This window comes from Mastigoproctus giganteus, chromosome 2 (assembly GCF_048544385.1).
Source record: "Mastigoproctus giganteus isolate SK-2022 chromosome 2, ASM4854438v1, whole genome shotgun sequence".
Classification (NCBI taxonomy): Eukaryota; Metazoa; Arthropoda; class Arachnida; order Uropygi; family Thelyphonidae; genus Mastigoproctus; species Mastigoproctus giganteus.
The window spans coordinates 204,473,885-204,496,486 of NC_143576.1; the positions used below are offsets into that span (position 1 = coordinate 204,473,885).

Sequence of the window (22,602 nt, forward strand, 5' to 3'; positions counted from 1 at the left end):
ATATATTTAAAAAGTTGAAGAGCATACAAATCACTTGTCTAGATACTACATGCGCAAGCACAGGATCTTCTTAATGATATAGGTTGCAGATATCAGAGTGCCCAGCACATGGATAATCCAACCCAGGGTATGCCAGCAGAACATCGCCCAAAGCCGATGTTCCCAAAGCCGAACACCGCCGCCACCGGCTTGTTTTCATCCCATGGTGCATCCAGCTGCCATCACTTCCCCAGGTAAGTGACATACATATACCCGGCGATACACATGGTGCAACAGGAAACATGATTCATCGGACCAGACGACTTTCTTCTAATAACTCAAGGTCCAGTTTCGATACTCACGTCCCCGACCCCACCCCACTCTTCCTTCTGGTGGGACATGGGCCTGCACCACTGTCAAATGTAGGGGTCAATCTCTCTATCAACCCCTTACTTCCAAATTCTACCCCCAGTCTTTAGTCTCCCCACCAATCCTGTCTACTTCGCACAGCATATAACCTCACGCAGTCGAAACTTAAAAGAACTAAAATTCTGTTCGCCCAATTTTTCAGCTTTATACACCTTTTTGCGTATAACCCCTAGAGACTCGTAATTTTTTTATAGGCCCTTGCCATTGAAATCCCAGGAAATTACGTGGGAGAGCTTGCCAGAGTTCAAATTATGTGCCGGTGTACCTTGTCTGCCTCCACAGGGCAAAGTGTGGGCAACGTTAGGTCCCATTAGGGGCTCAGCGGCTAAATGAAAAGATTAACAACAGTATACAACACTACACAGTACAATATCCATACACTTTTAAATCTCTGGCATTTACAGTGTACTGTTGTGCGAAAGCACCAGTGCCGCCTGTCAAAAAATACTATGTCACTATGTCACTATTTGACATGCTCCTTACGCCAAAGTAATCGGGCCTTTTTGATTTGTTTGTGTGAGGAGAGGCTTCTTCTTAGGACGACGGGCTACAAGTCCATTTTTGAAGAGGCGTCTTCTGACTGGTACTGCACTTGCCATCACTCCTGAATGTTCTTCACATTCTCTTTTCAGCTCAGATGAAGAAGCTTTACTCCGTTTATGGCCTAAATGCTTCAAAACGCGGTCCTCTTTTTGGCATAGAGATTCGTTTGCATCCGGTTCCTTTTTTCCTATCAGCCAGTATTGTTGAGTTTGGAAAGAAATCTACTCACTGTCGACTGATTACAAGTGAACATCCTTCCTCACGTAAAGCAACAATAGCACTCTTTCTTCGTGGCATCAACTGCACGTAACCTGCCATCTCGACACGCAAGGAATGACTGCAACTATTGCAGAGCGTGCTTATATAGCTGAAAGTAACAGCTGATCAAAATTACCGCATTACTTATGCGTATCAATCTTGATTGATGTAATCTGTAAGAAATATTGCCATATGCTTACGTTATTCGGACGATAATTACAATTTTAAGGGGTGATGCGCTTCTCCAACATCTAATATTTTCTGATATCGTTCGAAATAACTTTTTTTACCTCTTTATAAACACTATATCCAAACAGTCGTTCCTTTTAACATGGTGCAAAATTTTTTATCTAAGTGAAAGTGGGAGGATAGACACTCCATATTTTACTCCTACGCCATCTTCCAGGGTGTCATTACTATGATGACAGAATTAGAGTCCAGGTATTCTCTCAAATACAGCGGAATCCTCCAACTTGTTGAAAAGACAGCCAGTTGCTAACTAAGATAATAATTTGTATGCTTAATGCTGTTGTATCACAAGACTATATAAACTCGCGGTGATGGGAGAAACCCCTGGTACCGTTTGACCCTTAACACATTAACACTGCCAATTGTAGGTGCTGTTGCTGGTGAACCGTGGTTAGCATGGGCAGTCGGAGCAGCCTGCTGCTATGCTGCCCCATTTTTAGAAGGGTTCGATGTACTGTGTGAGGTGACACATTACTCCTGTCACCAGCATTCCAATTATCGGCTATTTCCACCACAGTCACCCTTCTGTTGCCACGTAAAATCCGAGCGAGCCATCGCTCACCTCGAGCATTGATGAACCGTGGTTGTCAAACATCTCACCCGCAGTTAGTGGGTTTTCAATCCTCAGACCACTTTCGGTAGGTACTAACCGCAGCTGACCGTGAGCATTCCACCAGCCATGCCGTTTCGGATATGCTCTCACCTCGTCTGGCCATTACAATTTGGCCTTTGTCAAACTCGCTTAAGTCTGCTGCCTTTCCCATCTGAAGAACAAGAATAACTGATTAACGGAGCTCAGTATCAGGTGTTTTTTATACCGTGTCCCGCCGTAGTTCACCTGCAGTTGCTTCGATTTGCATACCGACTCACTGGTCATAATGTTTTGCCTCATTTATTTACTATGCTAAGAGCATAGTAAATAAATTTTATGCATTTGAAGAACTGATGAAATTATCAAACGCATACATTGTGGGGATATGAGAGATATGGTGTCATTCAGAAATAAGGGATTCAGAATTTGAATGTGGAGAATACATTGTGCACAGAAAGGAGAAAAAACTGTCACATTATAGTCACCCAAGAAATGAATTATACACCCCGTGTGTATTATATCCATAAATTGCATGTGATCTCTGGCCGACTTGTCTATTTCGCTAACGAAAAATGGAGTTTACAGGTGAGAACCCTGAAATCCATGCCTGAGATGCAGTAACTCAGCCAAGAAGCGAAAACTTTCCTTAACAGTTCCTTGCATCATTGACGGGATTCCAACCAGGTCCTTTTCAACCCAGTGGGAGGGGGGGATTTGGATGGTGATAATAGTTACCATGCTAATCGTACAAATTATACAGAAGGACAGAAGGGGTTTTGCTCTTCTGAGAAGTTAAAATGCACATAAAATCTTTGGCAGTGCCTCTAGTGGACATTGATGGTCAGCGCAATGTTGAGTCAGTTTGTTTTGATATAAGCACTGAAAACACAAATTTGAGAATAGGAGTGTGTTGTAAGCCTAACAACCGTGACAGTATATTGCACAACTTTACAGACATATAGAATGGGCAGATAACTTGGAATGCCTTATAACGGTAGACGTTAACTTTTGCGATATTGACTGAACCCACAGAGTTCAGTCAATATCGAAAATAAGTTTAATAAAAGATGTAATTACTATCAAAGGCAAGGGAAAGGGTTTTGCTTTTGTAAAGATGACTACAAGAGTCTTAGGCAGTTTTTAAATTCTGTCCAGTGGGACCAAGTGATGAAATTACCAACAGCTTCTTCTAAATTTGAAGCTTGTAGAAACTCCTACTCTTTCTATACCAACTAAAAGATACTGTTCAATAGACCTAAATGGTAATCAGATGAACTGATGAAAAGTGTGTCAGAGAAGAAAAATGCATGGGATACATATAGCGGATCACGTATGGTACATTTGTTTACATGGACTTTACAACTAGTGCAATCAAGGCACAAAGGAGATTTAGGCAAGTTAAGGCAGACTACAAGAAGTGTTTGGAAAAGAAAAGCAGCAAAGGTTTTTTTAGTTCTGTAAACACAAGAAGAAATGGGTTGAATCACCCATGTCCAGTACACCCTGGGGCCAGGTGCCAAGTCTAATTGAATTGTGATCAGTTTATTTTTCTCTGTGACTTTTGTTTGCTTAGATAGTGATTTTGCATTTATTTGACGTTTTTTTAGCATTAGCATTAGCAAAGGCACGTGATGCAAGAAAGCAAGCTTATATAGCATTAGCTAAAAAAAACCGTTATTTAACCCGTCCACTCGCTCCAAATGTTTGTAAAGTTCTGCATTGAATCTATTTAAGCTATCAACTTCTACAACGACAGATGGAAGTTTGTTCCAGCAATCACCCACCCGCTGGCTAAAGCCAAACTTCTTCACATCTGCCCTACAACTGGCTTCCTCAATTTGAATATATGCCCTCTCAGGGGATTATTCTGAGCAAAAGGAAGAATCCCATCAGCATTGAGCATGCCCAAACCGCTCAAGGCTTTATACATCTCAATCAGATGACCTCGCAGGTGCCTAGTCTCCAGACACTGTAATTTGCAAAACTTAAGCCTTTCTTCGTAAGATAAACACTTTGTTCCATTCACTAATCTTGTTGCCCTTTTCTGTACTCGTTCCAACAGCTCTACATCCCTCTTAAAATGAGGCCTCCAGACCTGTATACAGTACTCAAGTGTGGCCTGACCATTGCCTTATACAAGGGGATAATCAACTCCTTATCCCTGCTAGAAATATTCCTGTATATCATTAACAAGACACCATGAGCTACTCTTGCAGACCGTCTGCACTGTTCAGAAAACTTCATATCTGCCTGCACAATTACCCCCATTCCCTTTTCATTCTCTACCACTGTCAGTGTAGTACCACAGAGTTAGGATGTTACTCTCGGATTACTACTTCGCATATGTAGTACTTTAAGTTTGTCAATGTTAAACTACATTTGCATCTTTCAGCCCACTGCTCAACCTTTTCTAGATCCGTTGCGGCAGCGTACTGTCATTAGTGTCATTAACAATCCTGCCAAACTTCGTATCGTCTGCAAACTTCGACATTAAGCCTGATATATCATCATCAATATCATTTATAAATGCAGAAAACAACAATGGACCCAACACTGAACCCCGATGGACTCCACTAATAACATTAGTCCACGAAGAGCAGTGTCCACTGCTTACCACTCTATGTCTTCTCCCACTCAACTATCACTTTACCCATAGCAGCAATTTGCCTCCAATGCCACACTGCTCCAATTTGTGCAGCAGTCTTCCATATGTTACTGTATCAAAGGCCTTTCTAAGATCCAAATATATGATATCAAAATTATTCCCTTCATCCAGTTGCTTTGTGACCACATCATAGTATCCAATCAGATTGGTCAGACAAGACTCCCCCTTAACAAACCCATGCTATGTCTGAGCTATAACTGAAGTCTTGTCTCGATGATACTGCAATGCTTTTTTAACCGATGCCTCCATTAATTTCCCTGGAACAGAAGTTAAACTAACAGGTCTGTAATTGCCTGTGTCCCATTGATCCTCCTTTGTGAATTGGGGTCACATTTACACCTCTCCAGTCCATGTGTGCCTCTCCTGAGTCCAAGCAAGCTCTGATAATTATGGCTAAGGGTGCGCTTTCTTCCTTTGCCACCTCCTTTAATATAACTGGATAGATTCCATCCTCCCCAGATACCTTTCTTATGTTTATCTTTAACAATATCTCCTCCACCTCAGTTATTATAAGATTCTCTAGCTTATTGCCAGAATTTAGTACACCTCTGGCATTCCCCTCCCTGAATAACTCCTCATGTGTGAATGTAGATGCAAAATATTCATTTAGTTTGTTAGCTACCTGAGCAAGACCATCAACAGTTGAACCATCGATTCAAGTGGACCAGTCTCATCCCCTTCCTTCTACAGTTTATATACTCTTTGCTGTTTTTCTTTGCATCGTTTGCCAAAGATTTCTCGTAATCTGCCTTCGCCTGCCTAACCTCCTTTGTAACTTGGTTAAGGACCAGCTTATATCTATCATAGGCTTCTGTGTCACTTGTTATTTTATACGAATACCATACATTTTTTTTCTCTGTCACATGTCTAATTAATTCATCTGACATCCATTTTGGCCCAAATCTTGAACAATATTTCTCAGTTGGTATGAAAAGCCTTGTAGTTTCCGAGATTAATTCTTTGAATGTGTACCATTTTGAATTTGCTGTTGGTAACATCATCAATTGGTCCCACCGTATAGAATTTAAATACTGTCTCAGACCACCGTAGTCACCTTTATGAAAGCAAAAGCCCTTCCCTTTACCCTTGATGGTAGTTACTTCTTTGAGTAAATCCCACTTCAGCATACTGTGATCACTGCCACCTAGTGGTTCCTTTACTTGCAGATCCTTAATGCATAAAGAATCACTACTAATAATCTGATCAAGAGTATTACTCCCTCTAGTTGCCTCCCGAACATACTGATGTAGAAAATAGTCATCCAATAAATCCACAAAAGCCTTGCTAGTGTGTCAGTGACCAACCCACAAATTCCAGTCAATCTCTGGGAAATTAAAATCCCCCATTATAAGACACTCTGATTTACTGGCCCACTATATTTTTCTGCAGAATTGCTCAATATACTCATTACATTCAATAGATCTATAACACAAATCTAATCTAATTTTTCCTTTCCCAGTGCTTGTCACACCAAACAGCCTCAACATTGCATTGTCCACCAACATCAATTAGATGCACTTCCTTAGACTTTATGTGTTTTTTAACTAACAGAATAACCCCTCCTCCCTTCCTGTCCCGTCTATCTTTTCTCTACACATTGTACTCCCCAAATTCCAATTCTGTACTGCTTATGTCTGTGTGACACCACGTCTCTGAAATCCCAACAATATTTGCCTGATGTCTTGACTAGCACTTCAAGCTCATAGAATTTATTAACTATACTCCTAGCATTGGTGTATATGCAAGTATACATGCACCCGTTTCTACTCTTAGTTACCCTAACACAGCCCATGTATTTACTTGTTCCACTATGACTCCCAGCAGTCCTGGGAATCCCGATTGCCTTGCTTTCCAGGCTGGTGCTCAATTCCATTTCAATAGAAGCAGTGCAAGAATCACTTTCACCTCTGCCAGTGGCTACTGTTAATCTATTAGTCCGTGTATCCCCCCAAGCTAGCAGTTTTCAGATCTACCTAACTCTGCCTCGATAGCATCAGCAAATATTCTTGCACCCTTTCTATTTAAGTGTATCCCTTCACTGTAGAAGTAGTTTCTCCTGTTAACAAGCACAAACCAGGGTGAGAAAAATTCTATCCCTTGAGCCTTGCACAATTTCTCCAGGGCCGAATTGATTGACAAGGCTCTCTTCATGTACACCATCCTATCGTGTCTGGGCAGAATTGCAAACATTTTCAAATTCAACCCTAATTCACGGTTTTTTTTCAGCATTGAACTTGTACTTGTTAAGTAATTCCGGGGGTCTCCAACTCTTAATATCATTAGTGCCAACGTGTAAAAAATATCACCCTTTGTGCCCTTAAACAATGATATCTGCTCTACAACGTCATCAAAGTTTGTCCCTGGCAGACATACCCTTATCCTGTTCCATATATTAGTTTTCCCACAAGCCAGTTGCTCGAAGAGCTCTACCTCCCTGTATGACTGAGCCAGGCAGCTGGGGTTATACCCTCAGCGAGAGAGAGAGAGTGAGCTGATTTGTTCTTGAATCAAAATTCCGCGAATGATTAGGACTTGCGTTAATTTTGCAAAATTTGGCTGTGCTGTGGATGTTCCTTGTTGTACTAGCAATTATTTTACTTCATGGCAAGAAGAAGGCTTCAGCACCTCTGATTGAGGTACCAGAGACTTTAGAACAAGAAGATGATGTTCCGGAACGAGTTTCTAGGGATGCAGGAGGTGTTGGGGTGGATCCTGGGCCCTCTGAATCCACCAGCCCTGGTGTGGAAGACTCCGATCAAGAATTGACTGGGTTTAATTTCCTGAATAGACTAAGGTGAGGCCTGTTTGCCTTTTTTTTTTTTTTTTTTTTTTTTGAGGCCCTCAGCTCTCCAGGTCAACAAAGTGATGTACTTTTGGGACGAGTTGACCAATATGGTACAAATAAAGTTATGGAGCATAAGTCACTTAAAGCTAAGATGGAGGTATTGTTGGATGAACGAGTTTCGAAGGCAGAGACCTATGCGGAGTTAACTCGCCCTCCTGAGATGGGGCCCAAAACAAGGACGATTATACTTAAAGCCAAATCACAAAGATTTGCGAACAGCGACCAAGTAAAGACAGAGCTGGTTGATATGGCCCCAAAGTAAAGGATGTAGCCATACGATCGATCCAAGACCGACGAGTTGCGGAGGCAACGATTTCTCAGAGTAAAAAGTTCAAGACTTAGGGCTGGAGGTGGAGAGATCCCTTCAGAGATGCCCCGGAATTGTCATCTTTGATGTTAATCAAACTATTGCAAAGGAACAATTTTTGCCCGAGCTGTGGACTAGAAATTTAGCAGACAGTGGAATTTCTGAGGATCAAATGTTATCCGATGGAATAGTGTTAACACGAAATAAAGCCAGAGGATCCTCAGGTTATAATTTTGTGATCGAGGTTTCAGGAACTATAAGGTTTCTTGAGGCTCGAGGTAGTCTTTATAGATTGCTGGTCACACTGGGTGCATGAGCTCCTGGCACTGACCCAATGCTAAAAGTGTTTAAGCTGCTGACATGTAGCAAAGTACTGTAAAGCAGATGAGTCTGCAACCATTGTGCACACCGAGGCCACTTGTTTAAAGACTGCACTAAGTTTAAAGACCTGCCAAAGTGTGCTAACTTTTGGCAGAGGAAGTCGCCTTCTGCACAAGCAACTGTTGATAGAATATGCCGAGCCTTATGCAAGGGCTGTTGACATCCTTAGATGGACTGATTAAGATTAGCATTAGGCCTCCTGCTGTGTTTAGTTGGGTCCTCTGTTCTTCAGTTGGCTAGTTATACTTGAAAGAGTATAGTGAGATCAAGCCCTTCAGTGGCAGTGGAGCTAATTTTGTTAAGTTATTGTTATGTTAATAGTGAAGAGGATTGGGTTGTGCTGGAGCGATGCTGGGATGACCCTCTCCCTTTTTCGATACTGTACAAGTCACTTGTTGAGTTCAGGATTGCTGTGCAAACCCACTCAGAATAAAACTTCCTATGTTAAAAAAGGCATGTGGAATGTTGAGATGCTAATTGCATCTTTAACTGAGAATGTTACTGGGGTAGTACACTAATTAAGAATTGAATTAATCGCTGAATTTCTGTCATAATTTTGTCTGACGAGATATCAGATAATTAAGTTTCCTAGATGTGGGGGTGACCTACCTCCTTGTGGTTGAAGTGGAGATGCCGCACCTGCCGCGAGGCGAAATGGCCGTTTCACCTATTGTCATTTGTCAAAAGTTGACTCTGAAGGTATTACAGTTATAAAACTAATCAGAAAGTTTGGGAACAACTGCAGCATAGACAAAGGGGCATATTGGCAGAGGCCCAGGTGGCCACTCGACCAGAGACGACAAATGACAAATGGTCCAGTAGACAATGGATTAATTGTTGATAATCCTGATCAGATTGCAGACAAACTTAATAGGTCTTTTGCATCTACATTCACAAGAGTAATTTTTTTATGGATGTTGTTACCAGATGTGAGCAAACTTCTAGTATGGAGCTGAATGATTTTGTGATAACATATGGGAAAGAAGAGGAGAAATTATTGTAGTTAACCTTAAAAAAGAAACCTGGGATAGATGGGATCGAATTGTTTATACAGTATTAAAGGAGGCAGAAAAACAGTTAAGCCAAACTTTAGCCATGATTATGAAGCTATTCCTGGATTCAGGAGAGGTCCTTGTGGACTGAAGATATGCAAAGGTATTCCCAATTCATAAAGGGAGATCGAAGGGAGCCACGAGTAATTCCAGACCTGTTAGCTTCATTTCTGTTCAGGGAAATGATGGAGTCAGTGGTTAAAGAAGTAATGTCGGGTTATCTGCATAGGAATGAAGTTGTATTGCAGTCAGAACACCCATTTGTTAAGGAGCAATATTGTGTGAGTATTTGGATTGAATACATGACAGTAACTGAACTGGACACAAAAGTACTTTTGACATCACATATTTAAATATCATGAAGCTTTTGATTAGTGGCGTAACTAGGGTAAGGCAGGTGGGGCATGTGCCCTGGGTGGCAAATTTGGGGGAATGCCTTTTTTATGGTTAAAAAATACAAAAATTCGGAAAGAACAGTTTTCAAGGGATGCCATTTTTTTATTTGGAGCAATGTGGCACTGCTATACAATTTGGAGCAATATGGCATTAAAGCCAAGTTGCTGCAATGGAAAAAAGGGATAGTTGAGCAGGAGAAAATAGAGAACAGTTATCAATGGACACTGCTCTTTTTGGACTCATGTTATTAGAAAATTCCCCCAGGGTTAATTGTTATTTCCTATTATTTGTTAATGACATTCATTAAGGCCTATCAGGCTTAATGTCTAAAGCCTGATAAGATGGTTGGACTGGGACTTTCAACTCATGATATGTAGGAGAAAAAATGAATAGGTCTATTGCTGAAGATCTTCCAGTGGAAAAATTGTATATTAAAAACAGTAGTAAGCATGGTTGGTAATCTTTCTTCATTCTTCCTAGCCCATCTAATTTGATTGTTCTCCATAATGGATGACTGTCTATTAAAGTCACCCAAAATGCAGAGGCAAATTGAATAAGCAGTTTTTCAAGATCTTTCCTTGAATAAGATTATTTGAGGGAAGATATAAGCACACAAGGGTAAATGAGAGGTTATCTAGGTGTATGATTTAAACTTCAATGTGGGATGTGCCGAAATGTTATTTTTGAATTTACTACAATGGCTACATAACCACAAGCTGCATTTCTTGACCTTGTCTCTTCAGAAGTGTTTTTTAATCAAAGGGGAGATTGTTGCATTGTTTCTCATGAACAAAGTCCTGCAATAATGTAGTGGTTAATTCTTTAATGTCAAAATTAGTGCAAAAGTTCTGCAGTTCCATTTTTTTTTTTTTGGAAGTACTGGTCACTGTGTGTGGATATCTTTGTGGAATCGATTCTTGACTGCTTTTGTCAAAGATGTCTATATTAGCTGCCTGTGCATGCACTTTCAATTTCTCTTAATTTTCTATCAACTATCGTAGGAGAATAAAATGGTAACGAATGGGCCTGGTGTAATGGTGTCCATGGTTATGAAAAATATATACAATGATAACCCAGTTTAATATAATACAATAAAATATACAATGGCAGAAGCTTTCAAGACTGACGCGTCTCTTTTTCAACTGATAATATGATTTGAATACAACGGATAAGTGCAATGAGTTGAGAGTGAGGCACGTTATTCATTTCCTATTGTTGTTGCACGGATGTGCGCTGCTTTTTTACTCCAGCGTTTATCCAGCATTAAAATGGTTGTCTCTAGGATGGGGTGCAGACATGTGCCTTTACATTTATGGCCTTTGGATTGTTTAATATATTAAGTGACTCTAGCCGTAGGTGAAAGTGTCGTGAGTGGTCTACTATTTCGAAGTCACGTTTGGGAACAAGATCCTGGTCGGTGGCCCAAAAATGTTCCGCAACTGCGGATTGATCAGTTTCGGCAAGCCGGATTGCAGTCATGCTCCGTAAGGCGATCATGAAGACGTCTTGCTGTCTCTCCTATGTAGCAGCTGTCACAGTCTCTACAGGTGATGCGATATATTACATTGTGCTGCGGAAGAGAGGTGTGACAGGGGTCTTCACACTGGAGAAAAGTGAACATAGGTTTCTGCAGGGTAACTGTACACATTTGATGTAATTTCTAAGAATTTTTGAGATCCATCCTGACACGCCTGGATAATAGGGAATGTAGGCAGACGGTATACCGTCTTGGTTTACTACAAAATTCTTAGAAATTACATCAAATGCATACAGTTACCCTGCAGAAACCTACGTTCACTTTTCTCCAGTGTGAAGACCCATCACACCTCTCTTACGCTGCAATGTAATATATCGCATCACCTGTAGAGACCATGACAACTGCTACATAGGAGAGACATCAAGACGTCTTCATGATCGCCTTACGGAGCATGACAGAGCAATTCGGCTTGCGGAAACTGACCAATCCGCAGTCGCAGAACATTTTTGGGCAACCAACAGCCCACTCACGACACTTTCGCCACCGCCTATGGCTGGAGTCAGTCACTTAATATATTAAACGATCCAAAGGCCATAAACCGCTGCAAAGGCACACATCTGCACCCCATCCTAGAGACAATTTTAACGCTGGAGTAAAAAAGCAGCGCACGTCTGTGCAACAACAATAGGAAATGAATAACGTGCCTCACTCTCAACTCATTGCACTTATCCGTTGTATTCAAATCATATTATCAGTTGAAAAAGAGACGCGTCAGTCTTGAAAGCTTCTGCCATTGTATATTTTATTGTATTATATTAAACTGGGTTATCATTGTATATATTTTTCATAACCATGGACACCAGTACACCAGGTGATTTGTTACCACTTTATTCTCCTACAATAGTTGAAAGCGTCTGCCATTGCATATTTTATTGTATTATATTAAACTGGGTTATCATTGTATATATTTTTCAGAATAAAATGGTTTAACTGTAAGTGGAATATTACTGGTCTTGGCTGTTTTTCTGATATTAAGGAATATAGTTCAATTTTACCCAGCCAGAGATTGACTTATTCTGTGGAACTCATACTTCAGTGTGAATTGAAACTGTTGCCTTTGAGACCAAACTAGTTATAGCTTTACCATCAGGGCATATGTGCTTGAAGTAGCCATTGTTTTTCTTCACTTCTATAAGTTGCCTTGTTTTCCACTTTATATTTCTGTATTTGTTTGTCTATTTCCATGTACAATCAGCCCTCACATAGCACGATAGTTATGTTCCTAGAAACCCTTGTGCAATGCAAAATCGTGCAATATAAACAACAGGCCCTATTGGAAAAATAGGGTTAGGTGCCAACCACCCAAGATTGAACACACATTTTTAACCAAAACATTACCAAACACAATAATCGTAAGAAAATACGTATTTTTTTATGACTATTATGTAATAAATTATTGCTGATGCTTTTGCTTCTATCGTAAGCAAACTTGTTTTTTTTTTAAATTTCTATCCAAACAGATGACAGCCGTTCCATCAATTCCAATTCTTTGTGTCTTAATCTAATGGATTTTAATTACACTTTGAGTTGTTCCTGCTATGAAAGTTTTTATTTTCTCTGCATTCTTTGTAATTCTCGGCGTTGCCTCATTTAGGTCTGTAGCACGTGCAATATCACACGGTCTTTAATTTCGCTTAAAGCATTTCACAATTTCATATTTTTTTCTCTATCGACAGAGGCGGACTGGCTATAAGCCTTACTGGGGAAACCCCGGTGGGCCGGAGGCTGGTGTGATTTTGGCCATAAACCGTAGTACGAGGCCACTATAAATTTTTCCGGGTAAGACTTTTTGACCCAGTCCGCCTGTTTATTGCTTTTCTTTTTCTCTGAATCTGCAGTGTATTCACCAGGTTGCTTCCTTTTCACACCTTTTAAGTAATTTACTCAATTTTAGGGAATAAAGTACAATTACAAAACGAGGCACGCTTGATACACATAAACAAAGCTAACCACGTGTAGCAACTGAATAAACAACACCGTAAAGGCAGAGATACACTATTAACACCTCACATTTTACTAAAGCACATTTCTAGGGGTTACTACCATAAAACAATAAAAACAATTTCCAGTTGCGTTTCTGCTAGCGGAATCTGTTATAAACTGGTAGTAAACTCAACCTAATTGCATTTGCGATAATACCGACAGCTGGAATTGTGTGGGCTTTTACCTTATTATGGTGAAACATGTTTCCCCTTCACTGATATATAAAACATAAATACATTTTCAGAATCTTCTCATTCCTATAGTGTTGCGTTCGGTTGGGGTACTTCTGCGTTCGACTGCCATTTCTTGTAAACACAAAGGCGAATCGTGCATAAGCGAATTCGGTTCGTGTTATATAAGATATTGTTCCCCTATTTATAAATCGTGTATGATCGAATTCGTGTAGCGTAAACACGTGTCATACGAAGACTGACTGTATTGCATTTTTTTTGAATAAGTGGGATCATGAGTGCCAGCAGGATATTTTGCAAGGTGGTGCAATGTTTTGCAATGCGGGAATAAACATTTTGTTCACCAAATTTTTGAATACATGAAATATCTTACATTTCAATAAATTAATAAAAATATTAAAAATTGTGTATTACTTCGAAATCCAAAGATTTTCTGTAGTACAGTTTGATTGTGTTCTTTTGAGCCACACTGTAGACAAATAGAATTTCTTCTGTAACCATTTTGAATGATGAAAACACTACCATTTAAAACATTATCAGGTTTGGAGTAAAAGGAGACACCTTCTTTTACAGACCGAGGTAAGATTGGTATATCGAAGGTTATAAAAGTAGAGTGCAAAGGTAGAGAGAACACTATCATTGTCGTAATTTGCTTTGCATTTACAAATAATTGATCAATTAATTCTTGTTATCTCACCTTCAGTAAGTCAGCAATTTCCATTCTTATGCTTTAATTTCAGCAATTTCTTAGGTTGTTGTTTTGGGGCTACTGCTGCTAATAAATTTCCTGACCATACATCATTCACCATTTTTTTTTTGGTGAAACAGCAATAGCTTACTGGCTTTTCTGTATTAAAAAGGGGAGTGGGTATCTTTCCCATGGTTCAATCCCTGGTAGACTCACTTTTCATCCCTAGGATATTCCAATGTCATTACTGCTGTCAGAGTATGATGGACTTTGTATGGACACTAAACTACTGTCAGCATTATTTTAGAGATTGAATTGTAACTGTTGGAGGAAAATGATGAAGGTTAACAATCATATTCAGCTCATGTCGGATTAGCACAAAAATTAAAGTTACCAGGAAACATTTTGTAATTGGTATCTTATTCAACATTGATAAAGCAAACTATCCTTTTTTTAATTGAACAGGGAAAACTAAATATTCAAAGACTGTTCATTCACGATTCTTACTAAAGATCACACAAGATTTAAAAAAAAAAAAAAAAAAAAACATCCAATATGAAAGAATATTGGGACCATAGTCCATACTCTCTGTTGCAGAGGCACATGGGATTTCAGCAACACAACAGTACTTTTTACTGATCCCTTCTTCATATAGTGTTTCAAAGCATTCACTATTAATAAGAAACAAAGAGTTCCCTCTTATTCAAGAGGGAACTTGGTTACACTAAAATCACAGAAAAAGTAAGATGTCACCAAGAACATAATATTATCAAGATCAGCTTCAACACATCTTATATAACCTCTTACCTGCAGACAGGTAGGTGGTTATATAAGATGTTTTCTTCCATTAGACAAAAGTCTCATATTATTATAACTCAGCAGTATTGTATTATGCATGTCCTATGCTATAAATCAGTTATATGTAATTAAACAGAAAAAGTTTCAATTCATGTAGAGAATACCAAAACATGCTAACATACTGTGCTATATTCAAGAAACATCACTTATATGGGTCTGGCCCACAAAAGGGAAAAAAGTATACTACTGTACTATACATTGAGCGCCATATAAAGTGGAATCTCACTATACTGCAGCCATTGGCATGGCATCATGTTGAAAAAGATGATCTATTTGAATTCTAATAACATAACATTTCTGTTTATGTCAGATAACACAAAATGGTACCATATAAGTGAGTCTAGAGCTAATTATGAAGCAATGGATATGAAATTGTTGGAAATCAAACCTTGAATAACAAGATCTCACTGTATAAGAGTTTATTTGAATTGGCATAAGATTTTTTGTTAAAGTTATGTTTTCTTCCACTCTACTGAATTTGTAAGTCTTAGAATGTTAACCCCATTCTAAGACTGCTACTAATGGCCCAGAAATTAATCCTGCATAATTGATTATAACAGTAATATTTATGGAAATTTTCGTAAGAAGCCACATCCAGTCGAGAAACAGCACACCATATAAATAAATTCTAGAAGCAGTAAGGGATGAATCACTGATGTCTATAAAGCATAGCAAGTAAATACTTAAAAACTATGTTGATCTATTACTTTTATACTAATTTTTATAGCTGTTATACACTTATAAACAATTTTCAGAAAATGAAAATTTGAAATTTTGCACTGATAGTACATAACTACTTTTTTTAAGCAATATTTTATTTTCCAACTTTCAGATAACTTTACAATAAACTGTTCTTGGTATTCAAAACGGGTGTTAAAACAAACATTTTCAATATAAAAAACAGCCTGTACAGACAGCAAAATATATTAAATATTTATGAACATTTTTACAAGTTGTCAGTGAATTAAATGTATGCAAAAAATGTCAGCACCATTGAAAAATAATACTCATATATAAATGCAAACTTAATTTGACAATGGTTAGAGTTCAGTCAAGTGAAGCAAGGGCAAAAATATGGCCAATACAGCTTGCTTTATAAAAAAATACATTTACAAATTTTAAAGATTTAATTAATAGAAAAAAAAAAAAAGAAGGAAAAAAAAAGCCATTTACAGCACTCTGGTTATACACAAATATACATTCTCTTCATATAAAATTTATATTTCTGAATAATTTTTGTAACAATATATACTGCTGAGCTACATTAGATTAAATTTGGCATTAGATCTTTATATATAAAATAAAAAAATTAAAACAAGCTTTATAAACCACTGTTTATAAATAAAGCTATACCACTAATTATAGTTCTTTATGGAAAACAACTCTGATTTCCTATAAATGATAAAAAAGAAAAAAAAAAAAAAAAAATCAAATCACACTAAGAGGTGATTAACTTTACTAATATATTTCTCCATTTATTTTGATCTTGTTCAAACATGTATAATAAATCTTGTGACCAGGTGGTGTGACCTCTCTTCTCTCTCCCACACACATACATGAGCATCATTGTTTTCATGTAAAGCATTTGTTCATTGTCTGGCAATGGCTCAAAGATGATAAAATAATTTAACAAAAGTTGCATTCCATCAACTTTTGACTATATTCCTAACCTAGAAATCAGCACACAGAAAATAAAAAAAAAAAGATAGGTGGGGAAATATAACAAACCATGCTAATTTTAATATTTCGGAATATAAAACCATCCAAAACCATTTCAGTGAAACTGTATAAATCAGTATAACAATCTCTAAATGTAAAGGCAATTCACTGCAGGCATGTGGAGTAATAACATCAATAAATTAAAATAATTTGTGGCAGAGCTTTAATAATATATTTAATTACAAAGAATAAATGAATAAACAAAAGAAGATATTTCTTATCAAAGTAATTTGTGAGGTGATGATAAAAACTTATGAAACAATGCCGATATACTCCTACAAGAAGTAGTAAAAATATCTCTTCTTATTAATTTCAATTATCAAAATGCAATTCCAAAAAATACACTTTGCATATGCAGAATGCACTTTTGTTGTTTAGAGAAATTCTTAGCTATAAAATTCTATATACTATAAAACATTTTTTGTCTTGCTACAAAGCTTACAACATATCACAAGGTAAAATGACAGTGTAAATTATGTGGTGTTTGCTTTCTGTACAATTACATTTGTTTCTTTTCTTTTCGTATAATTTAATTACACAATTTTCTTTCCTTTTTTTTAAGAATAACTCAATTGGATCAATTCACATTGACTCTTCAGATTTATCAAATTTCAGTTGGTTAGATAAATTACAGATCTAGAGATTCTGTTTGCATGGTTACAGAAGGAATTAAGTATCAGAATGGGGGGAGGAGGAAGAGGAGGAGGAAATAGTGGAAGCCGATGCTCTCAACCTATTTTCAAGTTCAATTAACTGACGAAGAAATCCATCATTAGGTCTCACATCACGTTGTTTTCGGCAAAGCCGCACAGCCTCTTCTGCTGTCATTTTCTGTTTGATCATTAAATATGCCATGACTAGAGTTGCTGATCTTGACATACCCATCAAACAATGTACAAGAACTCTACCTAAAAATGAAATTGTAATATAATTGAGAATGAAAAAGAATCTAAAATAAAAGCTTACTATTTCATATATCAAAGAATAACCAAGTACTCAGGATATATCATATGCATGCAAGATTGGAACTTAACAAGCAGGGAAATCAAGAGCTAATGCAGGTTCTGGTGCAAAGTGCATGATGGGGCTTCCCCCTTGTCTTCGTACAGTAGACACCCACTTTACAATTGGTTCATTGTATGATCAAATCACTTTACGATGGACTCTCCATAACAAAATACAGGCTGGCCTCGATTAACACGATTAATTCGTCCCGCGAGCGCATTGCACAAAATGGAAACACGTTAATCGAATATAATAATCAATAGGAAAAATTATAATTGGTCCTTGACCTTCTATAATGTCCATAAAGAATTTTAAAAATACCTTTTAAAATACCTTTTTAACTGTATACAATGTAAAAGATAATGAAAATAATTATGGAATTAAATGTTTATTGCATAAAACAGCAGCGTTCCCCAAACTGTGCGCTGCGGAATATTTTAAATTTTCGAGGGAAACACAGCGATACTTGACATCTGTCAGACGAGGCGCCTCCGTAGCCAGGTGGGAAGGAGCAGCAGTGCGTAGCACACGCTTCTTGATTAGACCGGGGTTTCGAGCCCGTCACCACCAAATACGGAGGATGTGGAAAAGGTCCAGGGAATGACCACCGCATATCCCGAAGCTATTGCTTCGGGATATGCGGGTGGCCTTAGTTGCTAATGCTCCTAAAAACCAAATAACTAACTAACTAACATCTGTCAGACACCACGCGAAACTACTAGCTCAAGGTAGTTCACAGTTCAGTTCAGCATTTCTTTATTAAGTTGTTTGGACCTAACTACTAAGCGGAACTGTTAAGTATTTCTTTTGGTCTGGGTGCGCCTTGAAAAAATTACTGAGACACTAAGGGCGCCGTGAAACCGAAAAAGTTTGGGAACCTCTGACATAAAAATACACAATGAAGAAATGACTGTTGCGGAAATATTTGAACAGTGTTGGACTTTCCTCTTCTCATCAATCAATTTCCGATAGCCAACAACGATCTTCTCTGGGCCCTGGTGAAATAAATATCGCAGAGAACCTCAAACCTTTTGTTTGAGGTTTCTCTGCGATACGAAAGATATTCATATAATTCTTTTTAACCGTTATCTCCTTTGCGGTAAACATTTTCATCTGGCTCATTTAAAAATTTGAATTTTATTGCAAAGTGTGCATTGACTTTATTAGTGGGAGACAAACAAGTAACATGTCTTCTTCCGATGGTTGATGGAAACACACCGGGGGCGGGCAGCAGGCAAACGTTTGTTTATTGACTGTACGACTCATGGTAAGCTTAACGCACGATTCAAATCTTTAACTATCGCATAAAAAAAAAAAAAAGATCGCGTTAACTGGAAATTTGCATCATGTAAAGTGAAAAGTGGTATAATTTTTCAAATAGCGTTAACTGAAAATCGTGTTAATCGAACTCGTGTTATGTGAGGCCTGGCTGTACTGTTAACTATATGATATGTAGTAAGCGCCGGTCACTGTGATTATGTTCGCAAATTGAATTTTAATTCTATTAAACAGCGATTCAAATAAGTGAAAATAGGTGGAATATTATCCACAGGCTATAAAAGTAAAGATATAAAGCACAAAAAATTTACACTTTATTACCTTACCATTTAAAAAAATTATATGATACATGAAAATTGGAAGAATATTTTCCACGGGTTAAAATAAAAACAAGTTTATGCTTACGTACATAATTAACACTGTAATATATACATACTAACTAATTGATATTTCTGTTCACTGATATATACAGGTAGTTCTCGACTTTACTAGTTAATTCGTTCCTAGCGCGTGCTCGTAAAGCGAAAACTCAAAGCGGGATTTATTTTCCAGACGTAATGTTAAAAAAAACGTAATGTTAAAAATTTTTAACATGTTTTTTTTTTAAAAAAAAAACATGTTAAAAATATGTTATCAACAATGAAATTAGTTAGCTAATTAGTTTGTTTAAATAACGATTGATTTATCCAAAGAAATGAAAACGTAGCCTGTAAAATCAAACAAATTATAATAATAGAGAAATTATAACTTACAAATGTTAAAGAATGTTTATTCTTCATCATCATCATCGACTAAATGCACACTCGTTGATCACTCATTATTAGCTTAGCACTTGGTTTGTTGCACAAAGAGTTGTCTTCTTCAGAAATGCTTCAAGAGGCGTTTTTTCCCAAGATAATTTTCGCTTTTAATTATAAGTTTTGCGATTGCATGCATAAGCATTTTTAACGGAATGCACAAATTGCAACTAACATGATTTTCATGGAGTAACAAGTTTACGAAACTTAAAAAAAAAAAAGGAACGAAGAGTAGATTCTGAAAATTTGTTTTTTATATGATCGAAGATTTCAGCAAAGGGCAAACACGTCACTATAATAACGTAAAAATCCATACAATTCCAGCTATCGATATTTTCACAAATTCAATAACATCGAGTTTTCTACCCATTTATAATTGCTTGCAGTAACAGGAAAGCCCAATAAACTGGAAAGTGCAAATTGTTTTTATTGTTTTATGGTCGTGACTTCGAAAAATATGCTTTAGAAAAATATCAAAAAGCCTTTCAAAATTGGTTCTTATAACATATGATAACAATGAAAGTGTAGTGTGTTTAATGATTTGAATTGGTAACTAATACAGTTTACACTATAAAAACGATCTTTTAGGGAGTTATATAGCGAAAATTTGAACTTCCGAGGTCGTTGAATGAATTACCAAAAAACAATATGTTATTCGGTTCACATTACGATATTTTCATGATACGATGGTAACGGATTAATATCGTAAAGCGGGGTACACTGTATTGTATAGCTAAGCGCGTGGTTTGAAATACGGTATTTATGAATGTTTAACATTCATTTTTTGCAATTAATGTTCATATTTTCGATTTTGTTGATACTTGAAAAAAAAAACAAAAAAACTCGTAAACCTGGGAACTCGTAAAGCAAGAACTGCCTGTATATCTATGTATGTACGTATATATATATATATTTTTTTTTAGTTGTAAAATTTAAAACAGTAAAAAAGATAAGTAATCAATAATGAAGAGTACGGCACACACAAATTGCACAAGTGAGATATGGAGTGACAAGGTTATGAAGCTTAAAAAATAGGAATGAATGGAAGATGCTAAATGTTTATTTATTTTTTTATATGATTGAAGATTTCAGCAAAGGGGAAACACATTTCACCATGCTAATGTAAAACTCACAGAATTCCAGCTATTAGTATTATTTCAAATGAAACAAGATTGAGTTTACCCCCTTTATAATAGATTGCACTAACAGAAAAGCCCAATAAACTGGAAACTGCAAATTGTTTTATGGTAGCAACCTCCAGAAATGTGCTTTAGAAAAATATCACAAAGGCATTCAGAATTGATTCTTATAACGATTTTCTTGAAAGGGTCCAAAGACTGGCAACTTGCATGGTGAGATTGATTAAAGGGTGACCATACGAAGAAAGACTCCTATTATGTGGGCTACGGAGAACATATGATAACGATGAAAGTGTAGTGCATTTTAATGATTTGAGTTGGTTTTTTTGAAATTTGATTCTATAAAGCACTAAGTGCTGATTCTACTAACCAGTGATCATATTAACCAGCACCTACTTATTTCACTTTACAATGGGCTTACGATTGTCTCCGACTGGACCACGTGGTCCTTCTTCTCAAACCAATAGCAGCATTTGTAAACTTGTCTGCATGTTTTGTTTTTGCATCCTTTGGTTGAAGTGATTTTTTGTGTTGTGCTTATTTGACATAAATTTATATAAAACTAGTACAATTTCCAAAGTCTTGGAATGAATTACCAAAAAACGATGTGTTATTGCAGTGGTTTTCAACCGGGGTGCGGCAGCACCTTAGGGTGCCGCAACAACATTCCAGGGGTGGCACGTAATTTGGGTTTAAGTTACTTAAACTTATTATTATTTTTTAATTTATATGTTTATTTCATTATAAAAAGGTGTACAGTATCTTTTTTAATTTTGTGGTGATCTATAATTGATGTTTACTTAGTACCTATAAAAAGAATAAAATTATTATATACTGTATATATATAATTTGTATTATGAAAGGTAATTTTTATAATTATATTATTGTAATAACTATCATATAACATATATTTTTTAATATAATATATAAATATACAGAGAGAGAATCGGATCTAACAGGCAGAAAATTGAGTAGGGGTTCTGCAAAATAAAATATATTACTTGGGGGTGCTGTTATTAAAAAAAGGTTGAAAACCACTGTGTTATTGGGTTCACATGATATTTTCATGATACGATGGTGTCTCTAGAATGGAGACACCATCTTTTCACATGTAAATGTGAAGGTTATAAAGCAACAAGTCAATTCTAACATATAAGACATATAAGTTAATAAGATAAAAAATAAATAAAATAAAAACATTTTTATTGTTTTAGGTTTGTAGATTAAGAATAAATTTAATTACTTAATTAAAAAATGTAACATTAAGGTCTTGGCTAAGCCCCTTGAAGAATTGCAGCCTGAGAAATGGAGACCCCTGGTTGCCAAGCTCCGTAGCCCACATAATAGGAGTCTTTCTTCCTATGGTCACCCTTTAATCAATCTCGCCATGCAAGTTGCCCATCTGGATCCTTTCAAGAAAAATCAGTCTTTTTTTTGGATGAGATCTCCATTATTTTAACACAGTATTCCGAATGTGACCTTACAATTGCCTTATACCAAGGGATTATAGCCTCCCTACTCCTACAGGATAACGTTCAATAAATCGTTGATAGAACAATGGACTTTCCTGGCTGCTTGTTTCCACTGCTCAGAAAACATCATATCTGTCCATATCGCAACTCTCAGATCCCTTTCTTCCTCTACTGTTTTTAATTCAACCCCACCAAGTGTATAATTTATTTTGGGGTTGCTATTCCCCAAGTGTAAGTTC

The 22,602-nt window shown here is 37.1% G+C and overlaps 1 protein-coding gene across 2 annotated transcripts in view; it reads right to left on the reverse strand.

The window, feature by feature from the left end:
- Positions 1-16,428: 16,428 nt before the first annotated feature.
- Positions 16,429-22,602, reverse strand: part of LOC150089950 (dual specificity protein phosphatase 3-like) — a 31,829-nt gene continuing 25,655 nt past the window's right edge. For both annotated transcript variants that reach the window (XM_090368918.1, XM_090368919.1), the window contains one exon: positions 16,429-17,580. In XM_090368918.1, the coding sequence (XP_090225044.1) occupies positions 17,342-17,580 (239 nt within the window). In that variant the 3' untranslated portion in view covers positions 16,429-17,341. The remainder of the gene's footprint in view (positions 17,581-22,602) is intronic.